The sequence below is a fragment of the Mauremys reevesii genome, linkage group 8, assembly GCF_016161935.1.
Source record: "Mauremys reevesii isolate NIE-2019 linkage group 8, ASM1616193v1, whole genome shotgun sequence".
Classification (NCBI taxonomy): domain Eukaryota; kingdom Metazoa; phylum Chordata; order Testudines; family Geoemydidae; genus Mauremys; species Mauremys reevesii.
In genome coordinates this window covers 45,971,990-45,993,186 of record NC_052630.1, presented here as the reverse complement: position 1 = coordinate 45,993,186, position 21,197 = coordinate 45,971,990, and the positions used below count along the sequence as shown (strand labels likewise).

At 47.4% G+C, this 21,197-nt stretch overlaps 1 protein-coding gene across 6 annotated transcripts in view; it reads left to right on the top strand.

Annotated features, from left to right (window-relative positions):
* The first annotated feature begins 396 nt into the window (after positions 1 to 396).
* PRRX1 (paired related homeobox 1) overlaps positions 397 to 21,197 on the top strand; it is an 84,157-nt gene continuing 63,356 nt past the window's right edge. For 2 of the 6 annotated variants that reach the window (XM_039483236.1, XM_039483242.1), the window contains exons 1-2: positions 1,328 to 1,809; positions 4,017 to 5,342. In XM_039483236.1, coding sequence (XP_039339170.1) covers positions 5,102 to 5,342 — 241 coding nt within the window. In that variant the 5' untranslated portion in view covers positions 1,328 to 1,809; positions 4,017 to 5,101. Of the gene's footprint in view, positions 414 to 628; positions 1,070 to 1,327; positions 1,810 to 2,861; positions 3,160 to 4,016; positions 5,343 to 21,197 lie in introns of those variants that run through there. The other 4 variants (XM_039483239.1, XM_039483240.1, XM_039483241.1 and 1 more) reach the window with 4 other exon arrangements.

Genomic DNA, 21,197 nt, shown 5'->3' with positions numbered 1-21,197 from the left:
TATTATCAGCTGCTTTGGTGAAAACACGTAAAATAACATTCAATAAATGTACTTTAATGAGGTAGGTTTGCGTGTTACCTATACAACGTACACCAAGATTAAATCTATACCTCGTTGTATATTATGGTATCAACCTACAACCATTTTAACTCACTAAGTTACGCCAAGTTTATTGCATACATGCGGCCATACATGCAAACATTAACATAGCAACATCTACACGTATGTATGCTACATGTTACAGATACACAACATACCATATACGTCTATGGGGCGATGTAAAACGTTTTGCATGTTCTTACCAGGATAAACGTACATTTGACATAGCACCGTGCACATTTATTTTGCAGGCTGGGGCTCATGGTAGCAACGTACAACCATTCGACCCCGCTACGTGTCCACGCCCGGCAGAGGTAGCTTAGGGAAACCTTTGCTCGTTCTCCCCGCGCCAGCCCCACTGTCCTATCTGGCTGGCCCGCTGAGGTGTCCCACCGGCGGGGCTCGGGCCGAAGCGGCTCGTGTTTAAGGGACGCGGCACGTGCGTAAGGCGCTGCAGGAACCCCAGCTCCTGCCTACTGGGGGGGCGCTCAGCAGCCGCGGGGAGCGGGGGATGTTCAGTTTCCCTTCCAGCTACGCTTGGGCTGGAAGTGGTCTCGAGCTGAGGGCCGAGCGGAAGGGGGTGATGGCCCCTTAGGAGAAGAGATCGCAGCAGCTCCCCCATCTTCAGCTACCCCCAGGCCGCAGCAGGCACTAGGGCCTCTCCCTCGGACCCAGCCGGTTCGGTGTGTTCAGCTCGCAGCGGCCCGCTCTCCTGGAGCAGCGATCACCGGGGGGAGCGTTCCTGCCACCACCCGCCCCGATTTCAGCTCCCGTTCACACCGCTTAACTCCGGCAGTGCGCACAGCTAAAACGGATCTTCCCTCCTTCCCACAGACACCCACTCTCCTTCTCTCCATCCCTCTTGGGCAGCTGGGGTGAATTGCCACTGTGAAACGCCAGGGGCCTGTGCCTAATACCCATTGATCCCCAGCTGAGGCTTTGGCCGCTAATATCTGCAGGGCTTGATTTGGTACGCATGAAATGAGCTAATTTCTTGTCTCTCCCCTCTGGCCTGTGTGCAATTCCAGCCCCCTTCGTCCTTCCTCTCCTAGATTAGGTGTGTACCTGATAGAGATCCATCGCCTAGATTTCTCTTTCCTTTTATTTACCACCCTCTCTAATCACAAGCTGGGGAAACCTGGGGCTGATTTGGGTGTCTCTAGCCCTGTTCGTTTTAAAGGGCGGGCCGGGACAGCGGGCTCTCCCACGACTGGTTGTTTGTCGCAAAGAGCTGGGTTAAATAAATCCAACTCGCCTAGGCAGTTGTTTGAGGGATTAATGAAGATTTCGGAGGATCGTCTTGTTCCTCTCCCGCGTGGGGGAATTTAATTCCGCGGCGGGGCATGAAAATCGCCCCCATTTCCGCTCATGTTATGCTGGCTGTGGGGAGCGGGTCACCTGGTACTGGTTCTGAGCCCTGGGAGGTCTTACAGGCCGCAGCCCGATCCCTGCGCGGAGCTGGGTGCGGTTTATAGTCCCCTGTAAATACAGATAGGAGCGAGCCCTGGGGCTGGGCGCGGGGACTGGACACGCCATCACTCAGATCCGACTGCAAACCAGCTCTCCTCCCGCATCCTTCCCATCTGGGGCACTGCGGGCGGGGCTGACCCTGCAGGTCCGGCGGAGGATCGCAGAATGGAGCCCAGGGCTCGGTGTCCCGGCCCTGTGTATCTGCTCTGGTCACAGGTTGGCTGCCGGCCCTAGGCAGGGGTGAGCTCCTCCCGGCATGGGGGTGGAGGCGACAATAATTCATCCCGAAGGCACCCGGCGCGGAGAAGCTCCAGTGTCCTATTCCCCTCCCCCCACCCCTGCTCCGTACTTTAAGGATCCCTCGTTTCTCGCAGCACCCACGCTGGCTCTCTGGCCTCAACCCCTTCGCCCGGTGCACCAGGCGCAGCTGCTTGGACCTAGCGCAGCCGGGATACTGCCCCTCGCCCGCAGCTGTCCCGGCCCGCGTGTCCCCCACGCGCGGCCTCTCTGCTGCCCCCCGTGGCCAGCCGCGGCAGCTCGGGCTGCCCTCGGGAACAGTAACGCCACCTCGCGGGCAAACCCGCACCACCAGGCTGTCCGGCCACTCCCTAGCGCCCGCGAGCACCAGCCGCCGGGCCAGGCATGGACAAGCGGAGCCAAATTCAAAGCGAAAGCAGCAGCACCGCGGTGAAAAGGCAGGGGTCGGGCTCAGCGTTGGGGAGCTGGCTGGGTTGTGTCCAGCTACCTGGCTCCTGAAAGGCAGACTCGAGTAAGGGAAACACAAAGCTGCAGCTAGACACAGGCACCCACGCGCAGATCCCCACATTCGTCCCAACACACCCACGCACAAATCTAGGCACACAGGCAGACCCACTCAGGAAGGCAGACACTCGTGTTCAACACACAGACACGCTCTGCCCCGAGCTTCCGGACGGACACACACACAGAAAAACATTCCCTCCAACCCCAGGACACACACGGATTCCAAACACGCATTTAATCACGCACACACAGGCCCGCGGATTCTCTAGCTAGCGCAGATTTGTCCATGCAAAGAGAAAACGCGGCGCTGGCACAGTTCTGGGCGCTCCAGGCTGGGAAGGGGAAACTTTGGGGGGAGGAGGAGGGGGGAGACCTAATGATGAAAAAGTCTCCTCTATCCCGGCTCCTTAATTAAATGCATGGAAAGAGCCGAGGAAAGCACATCTGGTTTCAATCTGCAGCCCTTTGATGGCATCAAATGTTCTTTTCCCAGATCAGGGGGCTGGAAATTCTGGACTGGCGATGGCAGCTTGGAGCCCAGGCTCCGGCCATTTAAACACATGGGTCTTTCTCTCTCCTGGGGAGTTCCCTCACTCAAAACTCACGCACCCTCTTGGTTCTCGCTGACCCCTCTTCAATAGAAAAGATTTTTTTTTGAGAGAGAGCGCGAGCCGCAATCTCTACAAATAAGCACGTCATATTTTACCTGCTGTCCGTGCAGTAATTCATCCCTTATGAGGCTATTCAAGCTGCTACAGCATTACACTTGGGGGCATGTCAGACGCCCCTCTCTCTTGGTTCGACTGTTCAAGTCGAGGACGGAAGTTTGTGAGTATATCTTTCTGCAAAACGGGGCTCGCGAAAACCTCTGAACTGGCTCAGCGCTAATTGAACGAATCAGACGTTTTCCCATTTCTCCACACAGCTCTCCCAGTCTATGGGCCCCCATTTCTTCACTCGGTCACAAGCCCCGTTGATGGCAAAGGGAGTTTTGCCTGGTTAGGAATTCAGGATCTGGGTTCAAGTTAAATGCCGTCGCCTACTCTCTCTGAGGCTTTAATGATTTCTGATCTGTCCAGAGCTGAGTGTCAGGGGTCGGCAACCTTTCAGAAGTGCTGTGCCCAGTCTTCATTTATTCACTCTGATTTAACGTTTCACGTGCCAGTAATACATTTTAATGTTTTAGAAGGTCTCTTTCTATAAGTCTATAACATAGAACCAAACTATTGTTGTATGTAAAGTAAATAAGGTTTAAAAAATGTTTAAGAAGTTTCATTTAAAATTAAATTAAAATGCAGAGCCCCCCCCCCCCACTGGTGGCCAGGACCCAGGCAGTGTGAGTGCCACTGAAAATCAGCTCGCCTGCCGCCATTGGCACCCATGCCATAGGTTGCCTACCCCTAGTGTAGATCGTTCAGAGTTACTGAATGGGTTTTAATTATTTAAATAATCTCTTCCACTTCCTATTTCCATGGATTCTAATAGCAAGGAGACCTGTTCTCCCACATGTTGCTGAATGAAGGCTCCTGAAATATGCATCCCACATCTTAAACAGATCGCCCTATCCATTAACTTTCATTAATAGTTGCTTGCTGATGCTTGTATTTAATAATATACTGTCTGGTTCAAATATCTGTATATTAAATCCAACCCCTTGTTTGGGTTCCTCTCTTCTTTCTTAATAGCCTGAAGCCAAACGGTTGGAACAGCAGGAAACGTTAAAAAAATAGGAGAAAACTTGATTGGAATGGACATGGACTGTTTCCAAAAGTTTCCCCTGCAGCTGTTATCAAAACATGCAGATGAGAGTCTCCAACAAGATTTAAAACAAATCAGGAGGAGTTAATGCTGAAGCAAAATAATCAGCCTGTTTGAAGTGACTGTGGCTTTCAGTTTGACTTTTCCGCCAGAGATCCTATTGCAAGATGGGGGGAGAGATAATTCGATCGTTATTTAAGAAACGCAAAGGGTCTTCCCCGCTCGCTTGCTCGCTACATCAGATGTTGGCGAAGGGGGGAGGGGAGTTCCTAATCAGTGTGTTTTTGGTGGTGGAGGGAGAGTTTGCGCTGGAGAAGAGGGGTCTGTAAAACGTCAGAAACAGCACAAAGACTTTGCCACGTAATTACAGGCCCCTATTAAGTCTCGAGCTGCCCTCCCTTGGGTCTCCAATTTTCATGTATTCCCTGCAAAGTCTCCCCTGTGTGCCAGACTGGCCCTTTTGAAGTGCCAGAGAGCGGCTTGATCCAACTGAGAGGGGTGGGGGAGAGCAACTGAGAGCGCGATCAGGGGAGGGCGGGGGGCTCTCTCGGACTCCTGAAAACCCTCGTCTTCCCTTCGGTGAGAGTTAATGCTCGCGAGTACATCTGCAAGACATCAGCACCCGTGACCTGAAACCTCAGTCACTCCCGGGACTCACCAGGAGCGCAAAGGGGGCAACGCGCTCTCTTGGAGATGGTTTAAAGCCGGGACAAGCCTCTTGCTGCTGGTGCCTGCCTGGGAATACGCCGCTTCTCCTGAAAGACACGTTTCGATTCCTCTGCCCCCCTCCCCCATCCCCTCCCTCAATTTCTCTCTCTCTCTCTCTCGCTTTCTGTGTCACTTTCGCGTGAGAACTGGGCAGAGGGAGGCCGGATTCTCCCCCTGGAACCTGCCGAAGGAAGCCCAGGGAGCGCCCCTGCTGCGGGGACAGCGTCTGAGATTTTGGGGAGGGTCCCTTGTATCCCCCCTTCTTGTTTTGCCTGCACTTCCCCTTTAAGACTTGGGGGAAACCATGACTTCCAGCTATGCCCACATCATGGAGAGACAGGCCGTCCTAGCCACCCGCTTGGAGAGCCCCAGCAACCTGGACAACTTACAGGCCAAAAAGAACTTCTCCGTCAGTCACCTGTTGGATCTGGAGGAAGCCGGAGACATGGTGGCGGCTCAGGCTGACGAGAGCGTAGGGGAAGCCGGCAGAAGCTTGCTGGAATCCCCGGGGCTAACCAGCGGCAGCGACACCCCGCAGCAGGACAGTAAGTGAGACCGGGGCTCCCCCGCGCGCGGCGCAGGGGCGCAGATAAAGCGGGCGGTAGCGCTCAGGGGACAGCCCGGGATCAAACTAATTTTGGGGGGGGGCTGCCATAATGACACTATCCCACAGCTCGAGCGGTGTCCTTTAGCAGAGGGATCGATATTCTGGGGGAATACTGGGCTTGAAAGGGACTGTCCTGGTCCTGGAAAGAGAGAGTCGGGTTGGGGGTTCATCCTGAGCTCTGCGCGCCTGAAGGGCTTGGAGACGGCCGGCTGGAAGTGAGCAGTTGTAGTTATTGCTGGATCAGGCAGAGGGGCCGGTATCTGGTGGGGAACGGCTACATGTCCCGGGAAATCAGGCGCTGGTGTCAGTGCCACAAGCTGGAGATCGGGCGGCTGGGCTGGGAAGGGACCGCGTGCGTCTGGCCGGAGAGGTTGGGAAGACGTGTTCACCAGGAACGCACGGTTGTTAATCGCACAGGGGGTGGCTGCAGCAGGGGTGCGCGTGTGGGTTAGGTACCCAGGGAGCGAGCGCAGACACACCATGCTGTGTAGGGGGGCTGGCGGAGCAGTGAAATCAGCATCTAAAGCTGCATACCGGGGTTCTAACACCTTTCCACCCTTGGCAATGACTGCCCTTGAAAAGGGATCCGTAATCAGAGCTCGGATTCAATCCGGATCGGTCTTTAATTAAGAAGACTTGTAAACTGAACTACAAAATAAAAAAAAAATTAGAACCCGAAGGGTTTTAATAAATCTCTGGGATTTGCCGGGGTGGTGGTTTGGAAACAGGGCCTTGGAGCAACCGGTCGCAGATACCTTCCCCACATCCACCCCAACACAAGCACCACAACTGAACACAAACACATCACTAAGATATCACACCAAAACCCAAGAACGTGCTTCCCTGTCTTCTCACTCACTCACTAAAAAGAGAATTATATTTTAGGGTCCCAATGTGTATTTAAATTTGAGTGGAAATGTAAAGGAACAAACCTGCAGACTTTGCCCTGGTGGGATGCTTAGTTTTACTATCATTTCTTCTTCTCAACTTCCCTTTACTTTATAGAAGGAGATTGGCTTTTCATTCCACCCTCAGTTAGTAAAACCTGACTGCCCTAGTACATTCTGAAAAATAAATACAAATAAATCCTTCCTCCTTTACGTAGTAAGTAGCTGAAAAAGCAGCTGCCCCATTAAAGTGGGAGACACGGATTTCTTCTCCCATATTGGCCAGTTTTACTATATGAGCTCTTCATTTTATTTCATACTGATTTAAAAACCTTTGTCCCAGGTCAGCTGTAGTGAGAACGCTCTGTGGGATGGGGCTAAGAGAAAGAACTGGAGCTAGGGGATGCCTCTGGTACTCTAGATACAGGACAAAGTACCTTATTTTTAAACACGCCTTCCAACGAGGGTTTGAAGCCCGAAAAGAAGGGGCAGCCAGCGGGTGGGGATGGATTTCCTAGTCCTCTGCTCTCACCTAAGAGCCGGATCCCTGCTTGACTCCTGTGGGAGCATGATCGGATCGCGAGTAGCGGCTACTTGGTGGCTCTTTCTGGGGCGCTTTGCCGTTGGGAACAGGATCGGGATTTCGGCGTTCAATCCAGATTCCAGTCTCTACTGGAGTGGAGTGGGGTTGCTGGCGGAGCGAAGCCGGCGAGCCCAGAAACCCTCGCTCCAGCCTGGGTTTACCGGCACTGCCCGATTGACTGGACCGGGGTTTAATACTGAGACACAGACGGTTCCAGTGCTGCTAGGCCAACTCGGACGTGAGGGGGGCAGGCCGGAGCTGGGGAGCTGGTTTAATCAGCGCTCCCCCTTTGCTGTATTGGACGCCCGGAACCGCCTCGTTTATCTGCCCGGCAGAGCCACCCCACTGGCCCCGGGTGGAACTGAGCATGGATTTAACCCGGGAATTTTGGGTTAAGGGCTGATGGACTAAATCTTGGGGCATCCCAGCCACAGGGTCCTGACGCTGCCATAATACCCATTCCTGTTATTTTCAAAGGGAATGGCTCAGGCGCAGGTAGGGCCATTATTTACTATAGGGCCGCCCCAGGAGCCCTAGTGGTGCCCCGTTGTGCTAGGCGCTGTACAGAGGCAGCACTGGGGCAGGCCAACAAGCGATCAGTGCGGCGGGTGTCTGGCTGGAGGCGATGGGCCAGGCGAGTTCGCTGATTGTAACGGAGCCAGGAGGGCCGTGGCTGCTAGGGAAGGGGACAGAAACAGTCCCACATTCCTGCACCTTTCTGATAGGATCCAACCGATCACCTTTCCCGCCGAAAGAGGCCCCAGCAACCCCCACCGCGCGGAGATGTGCATTGAAGCCAGCCAGCCATACGACTAAAGCTAATCCCAAAAGCAGTGCGCCCTGTACTCGGCTGGCTCCGCTATTCACGGGTGCATCCCCCAGCCCCCCTCCATCCCTGCACGAGGTACAAGCTTGAGGAGCTTTGCTCCCGTGTCTGCGACCCAGACAAACTACGTTCGCTTTGGGACGTGTTTGCACGTGAATGAAAAAAATGCAACTTTTACAAACATTGCATTTGACTGACGTGCAACACTGGAAACAAGAACAGTACAGAAGACCCCATTCGGGCGTACGGTTGCAAAAGCCAACTACCCACCCCCACCATCCCAGGCGTACATTACTGATCTAGCCATCCATCCAGACCTAAGTTGTGGTTGTTTCTTTTCAGTAGACAGGATCTTTCAGAAGTTCTGCGAAGCGCAATAGAAATGGACATACTGAGCTCTTCTCAGTCCTCTGCTATTTCATGGCTAAGGCAGGCTGCGGGGAGAGGGTCATGTTAATATTGGCTTACCTAAGGGGGGGCAATTCTACCGGTGGGCTTTGGGGGTAAACTGCACGCACCAGCACAGCGAAGGAAGCTAGGTACTGACCATATACGCCCGAGGGAAGCTTTCCTTATGCCCTCATCAGATAGATTTAAAATATCTCTTTAGAGTCAGCCGCCTGGGGAGGGCTTTAGGCCTTGACCCTCTGTGCCAAACTCCCTCCTAAGTCCGAGAATTCATTGTCAGACGGCAGAGAGCGAGTGAAACACATGAGAAAGCTGAGCCGTGTGTAGCTACGTGTCCTTAAACGTGTCTTCCCCATCGATCTCTGCGCGTGCATAACTTGCCCGTCTGGATCTTCCAGCACATTTATAAAAATAGCAAAGAATCCTGTGGCACCTTATAGACTAACAGATGTTTTGCAGCATGAGCTTTCCTGGGTGAATACCCACTTCGTGGGATGCAAGTAGTGGAAATTTCCAGGGGCAGGTATATATATTTATGCAAGCATTTATATCTCTAGCTTGCTTCTTGCTTGCATATATATATACCTGCCCCTGGAAATTTCCACTACTTGCATCCCACGAAGTGGGTATTCACCCAGGAAAGCTCATGCTGCAAAACGTCTGTTAGTCTATAAGGTGCCACAGGAGTCTTTGCTGCTTTTACAGCTCCAGACTAACTCGGCTACCCCTCTGACATTTATAAAAATGTTGCTGTTGGTATTAAAAGAGTTGCATTAGCTCTCATTGTGGCAGTGCTTTAAACAGTTCGTGGGTTAATTCCCCCCCCTCGTTGCTTTTCCTCTAACTGGGAGGTTTTATTGATTTATTTAGACTGTGTGAGTTGAAATCGTAAAGCTCATGGTACTGATCACATGTGACATAGCAGCTCACAATTAATCAGCTTCCCAATTGGCACGTGCACGTGCCTTGCTTTTCCTCAGACAGCTGAGTCCGGCAGCCCTTCCCCACGTGCGTCAGCTTTGCTCGGGCGAGTTCGCGTGGCGCGCAAGGTCTGGTACAGGATCTCTCCCTAGCTAGCCTTTCACGTGCTTCTTGGCGCTTCCCTGGGATCTGCGATGCGGTACGGGGGTTAGAAATGGAATAATCTTCTGAGGAGGAGACTAGTTTGCCTTGGTTATTTGATCTTAGGGACCCGATGCAGAGTGTGCAGGGAACCTTTCCTTCCCTGAATCCTCTGGAGTTGGTGGATCTGAAAAACCAGCCTACCTTCCGCCTTCTGTAACTCTCAATTAGTGAAAGCAGCTTGTCCTAATAAGAGCTTTGTGAGAAACACATGTCGCCACTAAAAGGTAGACTAGAAGTCAATTAGAGACACCAGGCCGAAGTAGGGGCCGGACTGTTCATCCCCCTACCAAGTCACACAAACAAATCGGAGCCCTGGCAGGAGAAATCGGTTAGTCATGAAGAAAGGGATTAAAGGGAAGATATTAATCATCTGAGCGCAGGGACAGCACGAATCGTAATTGAGTCTCTCCTGGGCTGACACCTTGAGTGAAATGACTTCCCCCAAAGCAGGGATCGTTTTGAGGTACAAAAATAAATGCATCAGTGAGCGGGACTTGTGCTTTGAGACGGAATTCTTGCAAAGAAACCAGATGATATGTAGTGCCCCAATCCAGCAGCACGAACTGTTGTCCGCACTGTGCGATAAATGCTTTATTACCTAGGAATACAATTCCTGAGATGCATTATTTTCCTCTAGAAAATTGCCATACGATGTGAAGCAGCCACAACCTACAGATCTGGTTTATAAATGCGATGTAGTCCACTTTATAATGTATCTGTTATTTGCCTCCACACTATTTCAAAATCTTTTCTAATTTCGGATCACAGGGCTCAGACTAGCAGACCGCACCTTAAAATACCAACCTCTACAGCAGCGAGAAATTCTCCTGTACGCACAAACGGATCTCGCAGACATACTCCCACTTTCGCCACGTCTGGTCGCTTATACAGAGAACATTCCTGCAGATTTCAAAGCCCCGATCCGTTTTTAAAATCCCCCAGCGTGTTATAATTAATGACACCGTGCGTCATTTATCCCCCAACGGGTATTTCCGTTAGCCGCTATTCTTAAAGGCTCGATCCTGCTTGTATTGGAGACTGTGCTAAAATTCCCATTGACTTCAGTGAAAGATGGAATATTTATATTTGGCAACTTTGTTTAGTGTGGTGTCATACTTCTTTGAATGTCTCCATACAGCTTTGCAAACGCTATTCGGGATAGTTAAATTAAAAACATAAAATAACGTTGTCTGGTTTCCAGGAACCATCTAACCACAGCATGAAACAATGTAGCACATTCCCAGTGTATCTGCTTAACTATCGTACCCAGGGAGGCAAATAACAACAGACAGGCACAAACACGGTATCTAGTTGCTGGGAGGTTGCATTTTATAGGCCTGTTTCTCAAACAAGCTTATCAAACACATGTATGGCGCTGTGAGATCATTGCAGTTAAATTTTTACTGAAGGGTGGAGAACGAACCCAGCAGCAAATAGACCCCGAGCCTGGAAAATGTTACAGCTCATGCGGAAAGGAGCCGCCTTGCAGGAATCCCGAGTGGAGAGGGGGGGGGGGGGGATTTACAACTCTGTCCCCAACCGCTGCGCGTTACCCCGATCTCTCTCCCCGGGAACCCAAAACGGCGAATGAGGGGGGCAGAGATCCACCGATCCCACGGGGAAGGGACCAAGCCCCTGACAAAATCCGGACCCTTAAGTCAGTTTGAATGCCCGGACTGCAGGGAGTGCTCCCTATGGGAGAAGCGATGGAATCGAATGGAACGCGGCTGGGCTCTTTCAGGGATTATTCCAACAATTCCCCAATCTGGCCTCCTAGAAGAATTGACTATCCACTATGAAACGTCAGATTTATTCTGATACTTGTGCTAAATAATCAGGTTGGTATCTGAATTTCAGCTCTTACATTCCCATGTTTCCGGTAGGATTTACAGACAAACACCCCTATCGCTACGAAATCGACACCATCAGACTAACATTCTGTTTATTCCACTTTATTTCTCGTTTGCTGTAAGAAAAGAAACGAGAGACATTGAAATCGGGGCGCGTGTCATATAATCTTGAGGTCAAACAAGTACATGACGCAGCTGCGCCGTAGTGATTTCTCGGTGCAGGAGAGAGAAAGTCGTCGAGCTGAATTTAGGTTGGGACCAAAATGCTTTTCAAAATCCGTTCTGTGCGGCGGCAAGAGGCTTGTCTGTTTGCCAGGAGCCCCGTTTCAGATTAAGTAACAAGGGTCATTAATAAGGCTTATGACAGGCTCATACAAAGCGTTCACGGGGCAGAGAGGACTGGAGGTTAAAAGACTGTTTGGATAAGGATTGCGTTTCCTCCTCCAGCCGGTCTCCAAACATTTACAAAGCGGGCAGGGATTAGACGGAACAGCCACCCCGGCCCAGATCAATGGAACCTCCTGCCAGCCCTGCTTTTGACAGCGCTAAAAAGTCGCTGGAGTTTTTAAAAGTCTAGTATCTCTGTAGTCAATCAGTCCTTACAACACCCCTGTGAACTCCAACGGGGACTGGAGAGCTAGGCCAGATCCTGGCTCCAGTGACGTGCGATAGGAGTTTTTCTATTTGGAATAGCAGCTAGTCTTTGCTATATAAACCGCAAGAGTCTACACATTAAATAGACAAACCCACAGTAACAACAAGAATATCTATCTATCTATCTATCTATCTATCTATCTATCTAGGGCTGCCCAGATGATTCAGGGGGCCTGGGGCAAAGCAATTTTGGAGGCCTCGTCCATAAAAAAAAAGTTGCAATACTATAGAATACTATATTCTGGTGGGGGCTCCTGTGGGGCCCCGGGGCCTGGGGCAAATTGCCCCACTTGCACCCCCTTTGGGTATCTATCTATCTATCTATCTATCTATCTATCTATCTATCCAATGGTCCCAATATTTCCATGTTAACGTTGTCATTTCTTACCAAATCTGCTACCTTTTTGTTTGCAATTGTTGACATTTAAAAAAAATGTACACTCTTTGGTTTTAAATAATTGTATGTATACTAATGTAACCTAATGTCTATGTGGTCCAAATATCTCGTTAGCTTTGTAGGGTTCTTCCTCCTGAAATTCTTCCTCCTGAAGCTATAAAAAGGGTTTGCTTAGCTTTAACCACACTAACAAGCAGATGTACCCAGCTAAAATGCATCCAGGTTGCGTGGATCTGCTCATATTTTATCCAGCACAGCAGCACAGAGCAGGGAATTGTTAAAAAAAAAATTGAATTTGATTTTAGAGGTGGCCAGATCTGAATAAAGCCACTGGTGTTAGTTCTGTACCTCTCATTACCGATCCGGTGAAATGAAATCATTTCAGAGAAAAACTGAATTCCTGTGGAGGGCCCAATCCCGCAGCAAAAGTACTCACAGCGACTTCTGCGGGACGCCTTTGTGAGCAACCTTTACTCCTGTGAGTAAGGCAATGGGGGATTTAGCCCTGAAGTCCATTTGGGGTGTCTAAGGAATAAATCGCGGAGTGAGGGTTTTCAAACGCGCTAAGAACTCAGGGGTGAACATAGTGATCTCACTCCCATCCCCCACCAGGCCAGTAATTAAAGGTTTATGCCTAACAGCCCTGTAGAACAAGAAACCTTCCTTTAAAACAGCATGTCCAGGTGCTTGCTACTTTATAACGGGCTGTTGTACGTAACCCCCAGTCACCTGGGTTTACAGGTTTGCTGGAGGTAGGCAGGGGGCCGAGGACAGACCTAAAAGCCCTGCTAGCTAAAGCACTTTGATGCAAATATGTCTCTGCTGTGCGGAACTCGCTAGCTGGGCGCGCGTTTGCTGAATCCCCTCACCACTGCTGCACCATTTCTCAGGACACTTAGTAGAGATTGCTTCCCATTCAGGGGGATGCACAGTGTCAGCCCCCAATTTGCCACTGGTTACTCCTCTGAGGATCCCCTGTGTGCATTGCATGGGGGCTGCCTGCTCTGCTGGAAAGGCCGGATCCAAAGTGCAATTGTAAAAATCTTATTAAAGTCAACAACCTTTGGATCAGGCCTTAAGTTTCTCTAGACTACTCTGAGCTCCAGGGTTCTGTCTGAAATCCGATTTAAAAAGGACTTTCTTTTTCTGGGAAAAATATGAAGCTGGATTTACCCCTGAATTAGCAGCTTTCTGGGGTGGATATAGCAGCAGCCCCTAACATGAGGGTGGAAGAGGTTGTAATATTCCAGCAAAACATTGCCCAGGATAGATCAGGGTACTAACTCTTCAGCTCAGAAGAGGCAAACTTGTGTAATCATTTAGTATTAGTGTGTTATTGTGTTTTGTTTTATTGAAGGTAAATCCAGCAACTGTAACCTGCAAATGTTGTTTACCCACAATGTTATCCTTATTTTCAATTGAAAGTCAAAAATCATCTATCAGCTATCCCCAGTCATCTGAACTTCCACACAAAAATCGAAGCCAAGGTGGTTGTTATCATTATTATTTATTTTATTAACTAGCTCTCGGATTGCGCTTCTCATTGGCAGATTTCAAAGTACAGAAAAAAGAGAATATTTATGTCTCAATGTTACCAACACACACGTGTTTTGCTGAGTCAAACCAGACTTGGGGAGGGAGACTTGGGGAAACACTGAAAACCAGCCTTTGGGTTTTCTTGCCCTTATATCCAAAGTAAACTCCTCTGAAGCTGTTAAACTAACACAGCTGATAGAGTGACATTTTGAGCTGATACTGGAGAACTGAGCTTCCCCAGAGTCCAGGGCTGTTGTTTTCTCCTTGTCGGGTGTATTTGAGCTTATGCTGCTGGCTGACTTTAGAATCAAACTGAGGCCTGGTGTACAAAGTTAGGTCGACATGAGCCGCCTTGCATCCCATCTAGTTGTGCATGTATCTGCTTTTAAATTCGTCTCCCACTGGTGTGATGTGAGTGCCTCATTTTGGTGATGCAGTGACACCATGTCCCTGAACTGCATCGAGCCCTGGCTGATGTACTGAGGTTGATGCAGCATGAATGTAGCCACTGCATTACTTCTGTCTATCCTAACAGTCCTCCAGCAACTGTCCCACAATGCCTGACACTGACCACTCTGGTCACAATTGTGAACTCCACTGCCCAACATCATAGAGACCCAAAGGACCCCTCCCTTTTAAAGCCCCACAAATTTTTGAAATGCCTTTTCCTGATTGTCCAGCTTGGTGAGCACAGCTAGCAGCTCTCCATTGTGTGCAGTTGCCCAGCTGGCCATGCTCCAGCCGCACCCCGGCTTGGAGCAGACAGGAGGTATTGGATCTCCTGGGCCTGTGGGGAGAAGAGGCTGTGCAGGCACAGCTACAGAACAGCTGTAGAAACATGGACCTCTATGAGCAGATTGCAGGAGGGATACAGGAGAAGAGATAGAACAGGGATCAGCAGCAGTACTGCATGAAAGCAAAGGAATTGTGGCGGGCCAAGAAGGCAAACAGTCAGTCTGGTGCTGAGCTGCAGACTTGTTGCTTTGACAAAGAGTGGCATGCCACCCTTGGCGGAGACTCCACCACCACTTCACGAACCACTGTGAATACCTCTGAGGAGCCCGAGTCACAGGCCCTTAGCATGAACAGCAAGGACGAGGAGGTGGAGGAGGAAGCAGAGGAGGATGGTCAAGTCAGGACCTGTTTGAGACTCCAGTCCAGTCAGTCCTGGCAGTGGAGCACGGGCGAGCCCAATGCAAGGGAAGGAACCTCTGGTAAGTGTGTAATTGTATTTCCCCTTTACAATGATGTACTGATGGCACTCCCAATTTAACAGAACACAGCTATCGCCTTGTCAATAATTTACTCGCACTAGAAGAAGTAGCAGTACAGCAAAGAGAGATGGAGTTGCTCTCTGCTTTTCATTCCCCTGTAGAGTTAGGTGTGTGTGTGCGGGGGTGGGGACGGACGGATCATGTGGAGCAGTTTGTTTATGTACACAGGGATGTCCCTTGAATCCTCCTGAGAGATCTTGATGAAACTTCCATGGAGATACTCTGCAATGGCAGCCTTATTTCTTCCTCCATGGCAGGACACTTTCCCATGCCAGTCAGCGATAACTTTGGCTGACACCATTGCAGTAAACAGGCTAGCAGCTACTGGCCCAGGCATCTTCAGGATGCCAGCAGCAGCAGCTGTGCTCTCTGTGCCTTGGTTATTCTCAGGAGTGAGATATCAGCTAAAATCACCTCTGCTGGTGCCAGTATTCAGTGCCATTGCCCTGTGCTCATAGTTTCATGCAGCTGAGCAATTCCCTCCCCTCACCCCTGGTGGGCCACACTTTCCGTGGTGCTGTGAATGGTGCTGTGCACAAACACTCCAAACAGAAGTGTCAATAAGGGTGTCCTGTTCAAAACTTTAGGGGAGCAAGGGAGGGGAGTTCTGAATTTTAACTTTTGCTTTTTGTGGTGACTATAATGACAATGGTACCTGTGTGTGTTTTATCTGCAGCTACTGCCATTGTGGCCTTGAGGGGCTCTCCCTCCACCCCCACAGAACACCTGAACCAGATAAGGAGGAGAAAGAAGAGAACTTGGGATGACAGGTTTAGTGAGATCCTGCAGGGGGTGCATCAGACTAAAGTCCTGGAGGGTGAGCATTGCAGACAGCCCAGAGAAGAAAAGAGTGGGCAGGACAAAAGGCCCAGGAGTCCCAGCAGGAAAAGGAGAGGGAGACATACCAGGACTTAATGGGGCTTCTCTGCAAGCAAACACAGATGCTGCAGACTCTGGTGGTTCTACAAGTTCAACAATCCCAAATTTGCCTCCCTTTGAAGTCCATGAAGAATTCCATTGCAGCACCTCCTTATATCCCCCTCAACATTCCATATGGCATCAGGGTCTGCATTCCTACTTTTACCAGTGCACCCCAGGGGACATTAAGGACAACCACAGCTTCACATACACTGACCTGTGAGAGCCACGGTTGATGTATCCTTGTGAATGTTTTTTCCTCCTGTTCTGTTCCATTAATTTATTAAGTTTTTAATGTATTTGCTTTTAAATTGCAAAGATTTTTCTTTGTTCTGGTTTTGTTACTGAATAAAATTCTATTATTTGGAAAATAATTAATCACAACATATGCTGCAGAGTGCCTAGAAGTTCTGAACACACCCACTTATTTGTTACTGAACAGAGTGACACAACTCACGTGATCAGTGAAAAACAGTGTTATTGTAAATGCACAGCAAGCACTGCAAAATTAATAGGTGCAATGACAGTGATATATTCATAGATGTACTCCAGGACACAGGAGGCAGCTATACCTACTAGGATATTTTTTTTCACTGAGGTCCAGTCTTATGAGTAAACAACACCAACATCCCTTCAATCTACCAAAAGTGCATTAAACTGTCATTCTACACTTGCTGAACCGGCAGTTGGATCATTCCTTGGTGCTGTTGAGACAGCTGGTGTATGACTTCAGGAGCCGGGAAGCAAGGGGTAGGCTGAGTTCCGCAGGATCACTGTTGGCATTTCAACATCACCAATGGAAAGCCGCTGGTCAGGAAAGAAAGTTTGTGCTTTTAGCTTTCTGAGCAGTCCTGTGTTCTTAAAGATGCACTCATCATGCACCTTCCCTGACCAGTCAACACTGATGTTGGTGAAGCATCCTCTGTGATGCACCAATGCTTGCATAACCATACAAAAGTAGTCCTTTATGTTGATGTACTCTGCAGCAAGGTGGACTGGAGCCAAAATTGAGATATGCATACCGTCTATCGCTACACCACAGTTTGGGAACCTCATTGCTGCAAATCCATCTGCTATGTCCTGCACATTGCCAAGCATCACAGTTCTGCATAGCAGGATATGATTAATGGCCCTACACATGTGCACGACAATCACCTCCACAGTGGATTTTCCAATTCCAAAATAATTTGCCACTGACAGATAGCAATTTGCATTGCAAGTTTCCACAGTGCGATCACCACTCACTTCTCCACTGTCAGTGCAGCTCTCAGTTTGGTGTTCCTGTGTTAGAAGGCCATGCTAAGCTTGGCACACAGGTCCAGGAATGTTGCCCTGCACATCCAAAAGTTCTGCAGCCACTGCTCATCTTCTCAAACCTACATTACAATTCAATCCCAACAGTAAATGCTTGTTTCTCTGGCTAGAAGTGGTGTTCCACCATCTGCAGCTGCTCCAGGAACACCACCAACAACCTTGAATTCGTTCTCAGAATGTCCCATGGCAATCTGTCCTCCAAGAAATCATGTTCCCTGCTGATCTGGTTCTTTGTAAGGCTCTGCAAATAACAGAGGATTGTGCATCCTGTGTTTGCAATGCTTATGACAATAGTGCATAGCTGTGCAGGCACCATGCTTCTGTCAGAGGAGTGCTGAGAAGATTCATAGGAGTTTTTAAAAAGATGCAAAAGTTATGGGAATTCGATGATATGATGGGATGGAGACAGTTGCATTCTGGGAAGCTGACCCCTTGCTCCCATTCACACACACGTGACTCCTTTCTGCTCCACCAGGCATTGCCAAAATGTCCAAAAAGACAGTGCACTGAAAGGTGGCGAGTTGCACGCTGGGATACCTACCCATGGTGCACCACACTGTACAGCGACACAAGCACTTCTGGTGAGTATATGCAGCTCCAACACAAGTAGCCTAGTATGCATGTGCACAAGTGATATACTAACTGTGGTAGCTTTACGTTGACATAACTTGCGTCAACCAAAGTTTGTACTGTAGACATGGCCTGGAGGAGGGTTTGTGCATTTCTCTGGGGCTGGAGCACCTGGATTTAGCTCAGATCTGGCTGCCGCGTTCATCCTAGGTACAAAACACTGGAGAATAGACCGTTTGAACTTTGGCAAATCCCTGGAGTCTGAACCAGCTCCCATTTAAGTTAATGGAAAGACTTCAGGGAAAGTTGGATCAGGCCTACTTAGAAGTGGGAATCAGGAGGGGCTGCTCTTCTCCAGCTCCTGCAGAGGAGTCCTTTCTCTGAAGGGCTGGAGCTATGTGTCAGCGGTGGTCTGGGTGAATGCAGAGAGGAAAGGGCTTCTCTTCTCCTGGGAAATCCAGCTTGAGAAGCAGATGTAAGGGGTTCACTGGGTCTTTGCATCTTCTCCCTGAAACATGCCCCCCCAACTGAGGACAAACAGAACACTTGTTCCTTCTACAAATACATATCTCACCCACCCACCCGAATCACCCATCATTGTTTTGCATTGATGTGGATTATCCGTATTTCCCTCTCAAAAGAGCTCACAGCTACAATTCCAATATGCCAGTGATTTAACATGTAAAGTTGCAAATGTTACCATTTGCCTGGGTAATTTTTATTCCACCTGAGCTTGTAGTGGAACTAGAAATGGCTATGAGGAATAATATAAATAACCTTTTTCTTAAAACAAACAAACAAAAACCCCAACAGTCTATGGTAGGTATTGTTTAGACTGAAATCTATCTAAAGTTTAATATTTAAAACTAAAGCTATTTTTTTTAATTTAGAACAAAAAAAGTTAAACAGCATATTTCAAAAAAACTTAGTTTTAACTCCTTCTGACTTCTAAATAATTAAAAAGCTTTACTTGTAATAATCCAGAAAATGGAATCTCCCTGGAAGTGATTGGGTTAATTATGCCTACAATTAACATCTGTTTACATTCCTAACAAAATTACTTAAACTCCACTTTAACTGAAAAAACAAATATAGCCTTAACTATAGCATTTCTACCAGCATTTCCATAATTATTTATATTGCCCTCTAGCCATACACATTGTTTTATGACCTGCAACTAGAGCAGGGCATAATTTTTCAGCTGAAACTATTTTTTGCAGAAAAATGCAGATCTGGGTAGACCAAAAGGTTTCTTGAATCTGTGCTGAAATTGCCAAATTGTTTCAGTCAAAAACCAAACAAATTCTGATAAAGTCAAAAAGCTTTATTTCTACATTTTTTTAATTGAAATGTTTTGACTTTTTGTTTCACAAGGGTCTTTTGCTTCAAATTTAACTGCAATTATAATTTTTAAGAAGGTTAAAAAAACCCGAAATGTTTTGATATGGGTCAAATGAAACATTTTGTTCAACTCAAAGTAAAATGTTTCTGACATTTTTGCTTCACGAAAAAATAAATTTAAAAATCTTTTCAGGTAAACCCCAAATGATTTTATTAATTTAATTTAATATTTAAGTTCAGCCCCCACACCGAAAAATTGATTAACAGCTCAGCTCTACCTGCAACATAGATCACACACAGAATATAATCCCTGCCGTCAAAATCTGATAATGTAAAGGCACAGCAGTTTCAGTAAAGTGGCCAGCTAGATCTGCTGTTGAAATAATAATACAGTTATAATTGAAGACCCAATCTTTCAGCTCTTATTCACATGAATAAAGCCTGCAGGACTGGGAGCATAATAATATAAAGTGCAATGTACAATAATACAGAGGAGTTGAAGAACTGGATTTTTTTTTCTGAAAGTTCTGTTCTGGGAATTATTTTCTGGCTGTTCTCTGGCCTGTGATATGCAGGAGATCCGACTAGGTGATCACAATGGTCCCTTTTGGCTTTAGAATCTATAAGAACAGCAAACACAATTATTAATAATCATTACTTTATTCCTACACAATCCAAAAGCCCCTACAGAGATGTATTTCACAAGGATACTATTATGACATGTTACTAGTAAAGACTTAACATACAATTTGAATTGAACCCAAGACATCTTTTTGCCATTCAGATTGCATTTCAGATAAACAGTAGCAAAAAGCTGTTCTGATTTGGGCTCTTCTAGCTTGCAAAGCAAGTCACATTAAAGGTAAATGGAATTGGGATTGAATCTATCCATTGCCGTGTCTGGCTCTGGTGAATGGCACAGTAAGTATTCCTATGAACTAGGCAGAGGGGAAGGTTAGAAATACCAGCTGTGTCCTTTAATTATCCCAGTCCTTCAGAGATCGATTGTTTTATGGGAGACAGATAGGAAAATGACAATCAAAAACTACCTGGGTTTGGAAGTTGCTTGCTCCTGATAAAGGCTAATTTGGAAATGATTTTTTTTCCTAGTGAAAAATCAACAAAAACAAATATTTTTCTTAGATTTTTTTTGGGGGGGAGGTGGTTTGTCAAATCCCACAAAAATCATGTTTCATTTTTCAGAACCCAAACCAAATTTTTTGGGGAGGGTAAAACTGAAACATTTTTGCACTTCCATTTTTTGACGAATACCCAAAATATTTTGATGAAAATGGACATTTTGCATAGAACTTCCTTTTCTATCAAAAAGCCGATTTTCATTGAAAACAATATTTTGTTGCCTAACTGTGCACCTATGTATAGATATGAATAACTAATCTCCACTAATGCCCAAATCAGCTCACAGTAATAGCAAGAAAATGATTGTCCCCCAAACTCAAAGGTTTGATTCCTGAAGGAAAAGGACCAAAAATATCAGATGGTTCCTTCCTTGCTGAAGGGAATTTTTTTTTTGTGATTCCAAATATGGTGATCAATTTGACCTTGAAATAATGGTCCTGCGGCAGCAGACATTCCTATAAGGTAGAATTTAAAAGTATTTTAAGGTAAGAAAAATATACTGGAGATAATGGAATTATCTTTTCTCCTTTTCTGAAAAAAATCAGATCCGTTTTAGAGGACAGATCTATCTATCTATCTATCTATCTATCTATCTTGGATTCACTGTTGTATACATTGCTTAAGGACGGACAGTAAGAACCATTCAGAGAAATTTTTGAAGTGGGCAGAAAAGATCAAAAATTGATTTTTCTATGTTGTGGGAAATTCCAATATTTTGGTGTTTATTTTAGTCCCAAATTGTGAGGAAAAGAATTGAAACGGTTTGTGTAATGAAAAGTTACAGAAAGTTTTGAATCAGAAATGGTGAAACATTTTTGTTCAGACGTTTTTGATTGAAATGAAACATTTCAGCTGAATTTGATTTTTTTTCCACTGAAAATTTTAATTTCAATGAAACATCATTTTCCAATGGGTAAATGTTTCATTCATTTTTTCCCCATTGTAATAGTGTATAGAATCTGACAAAGTA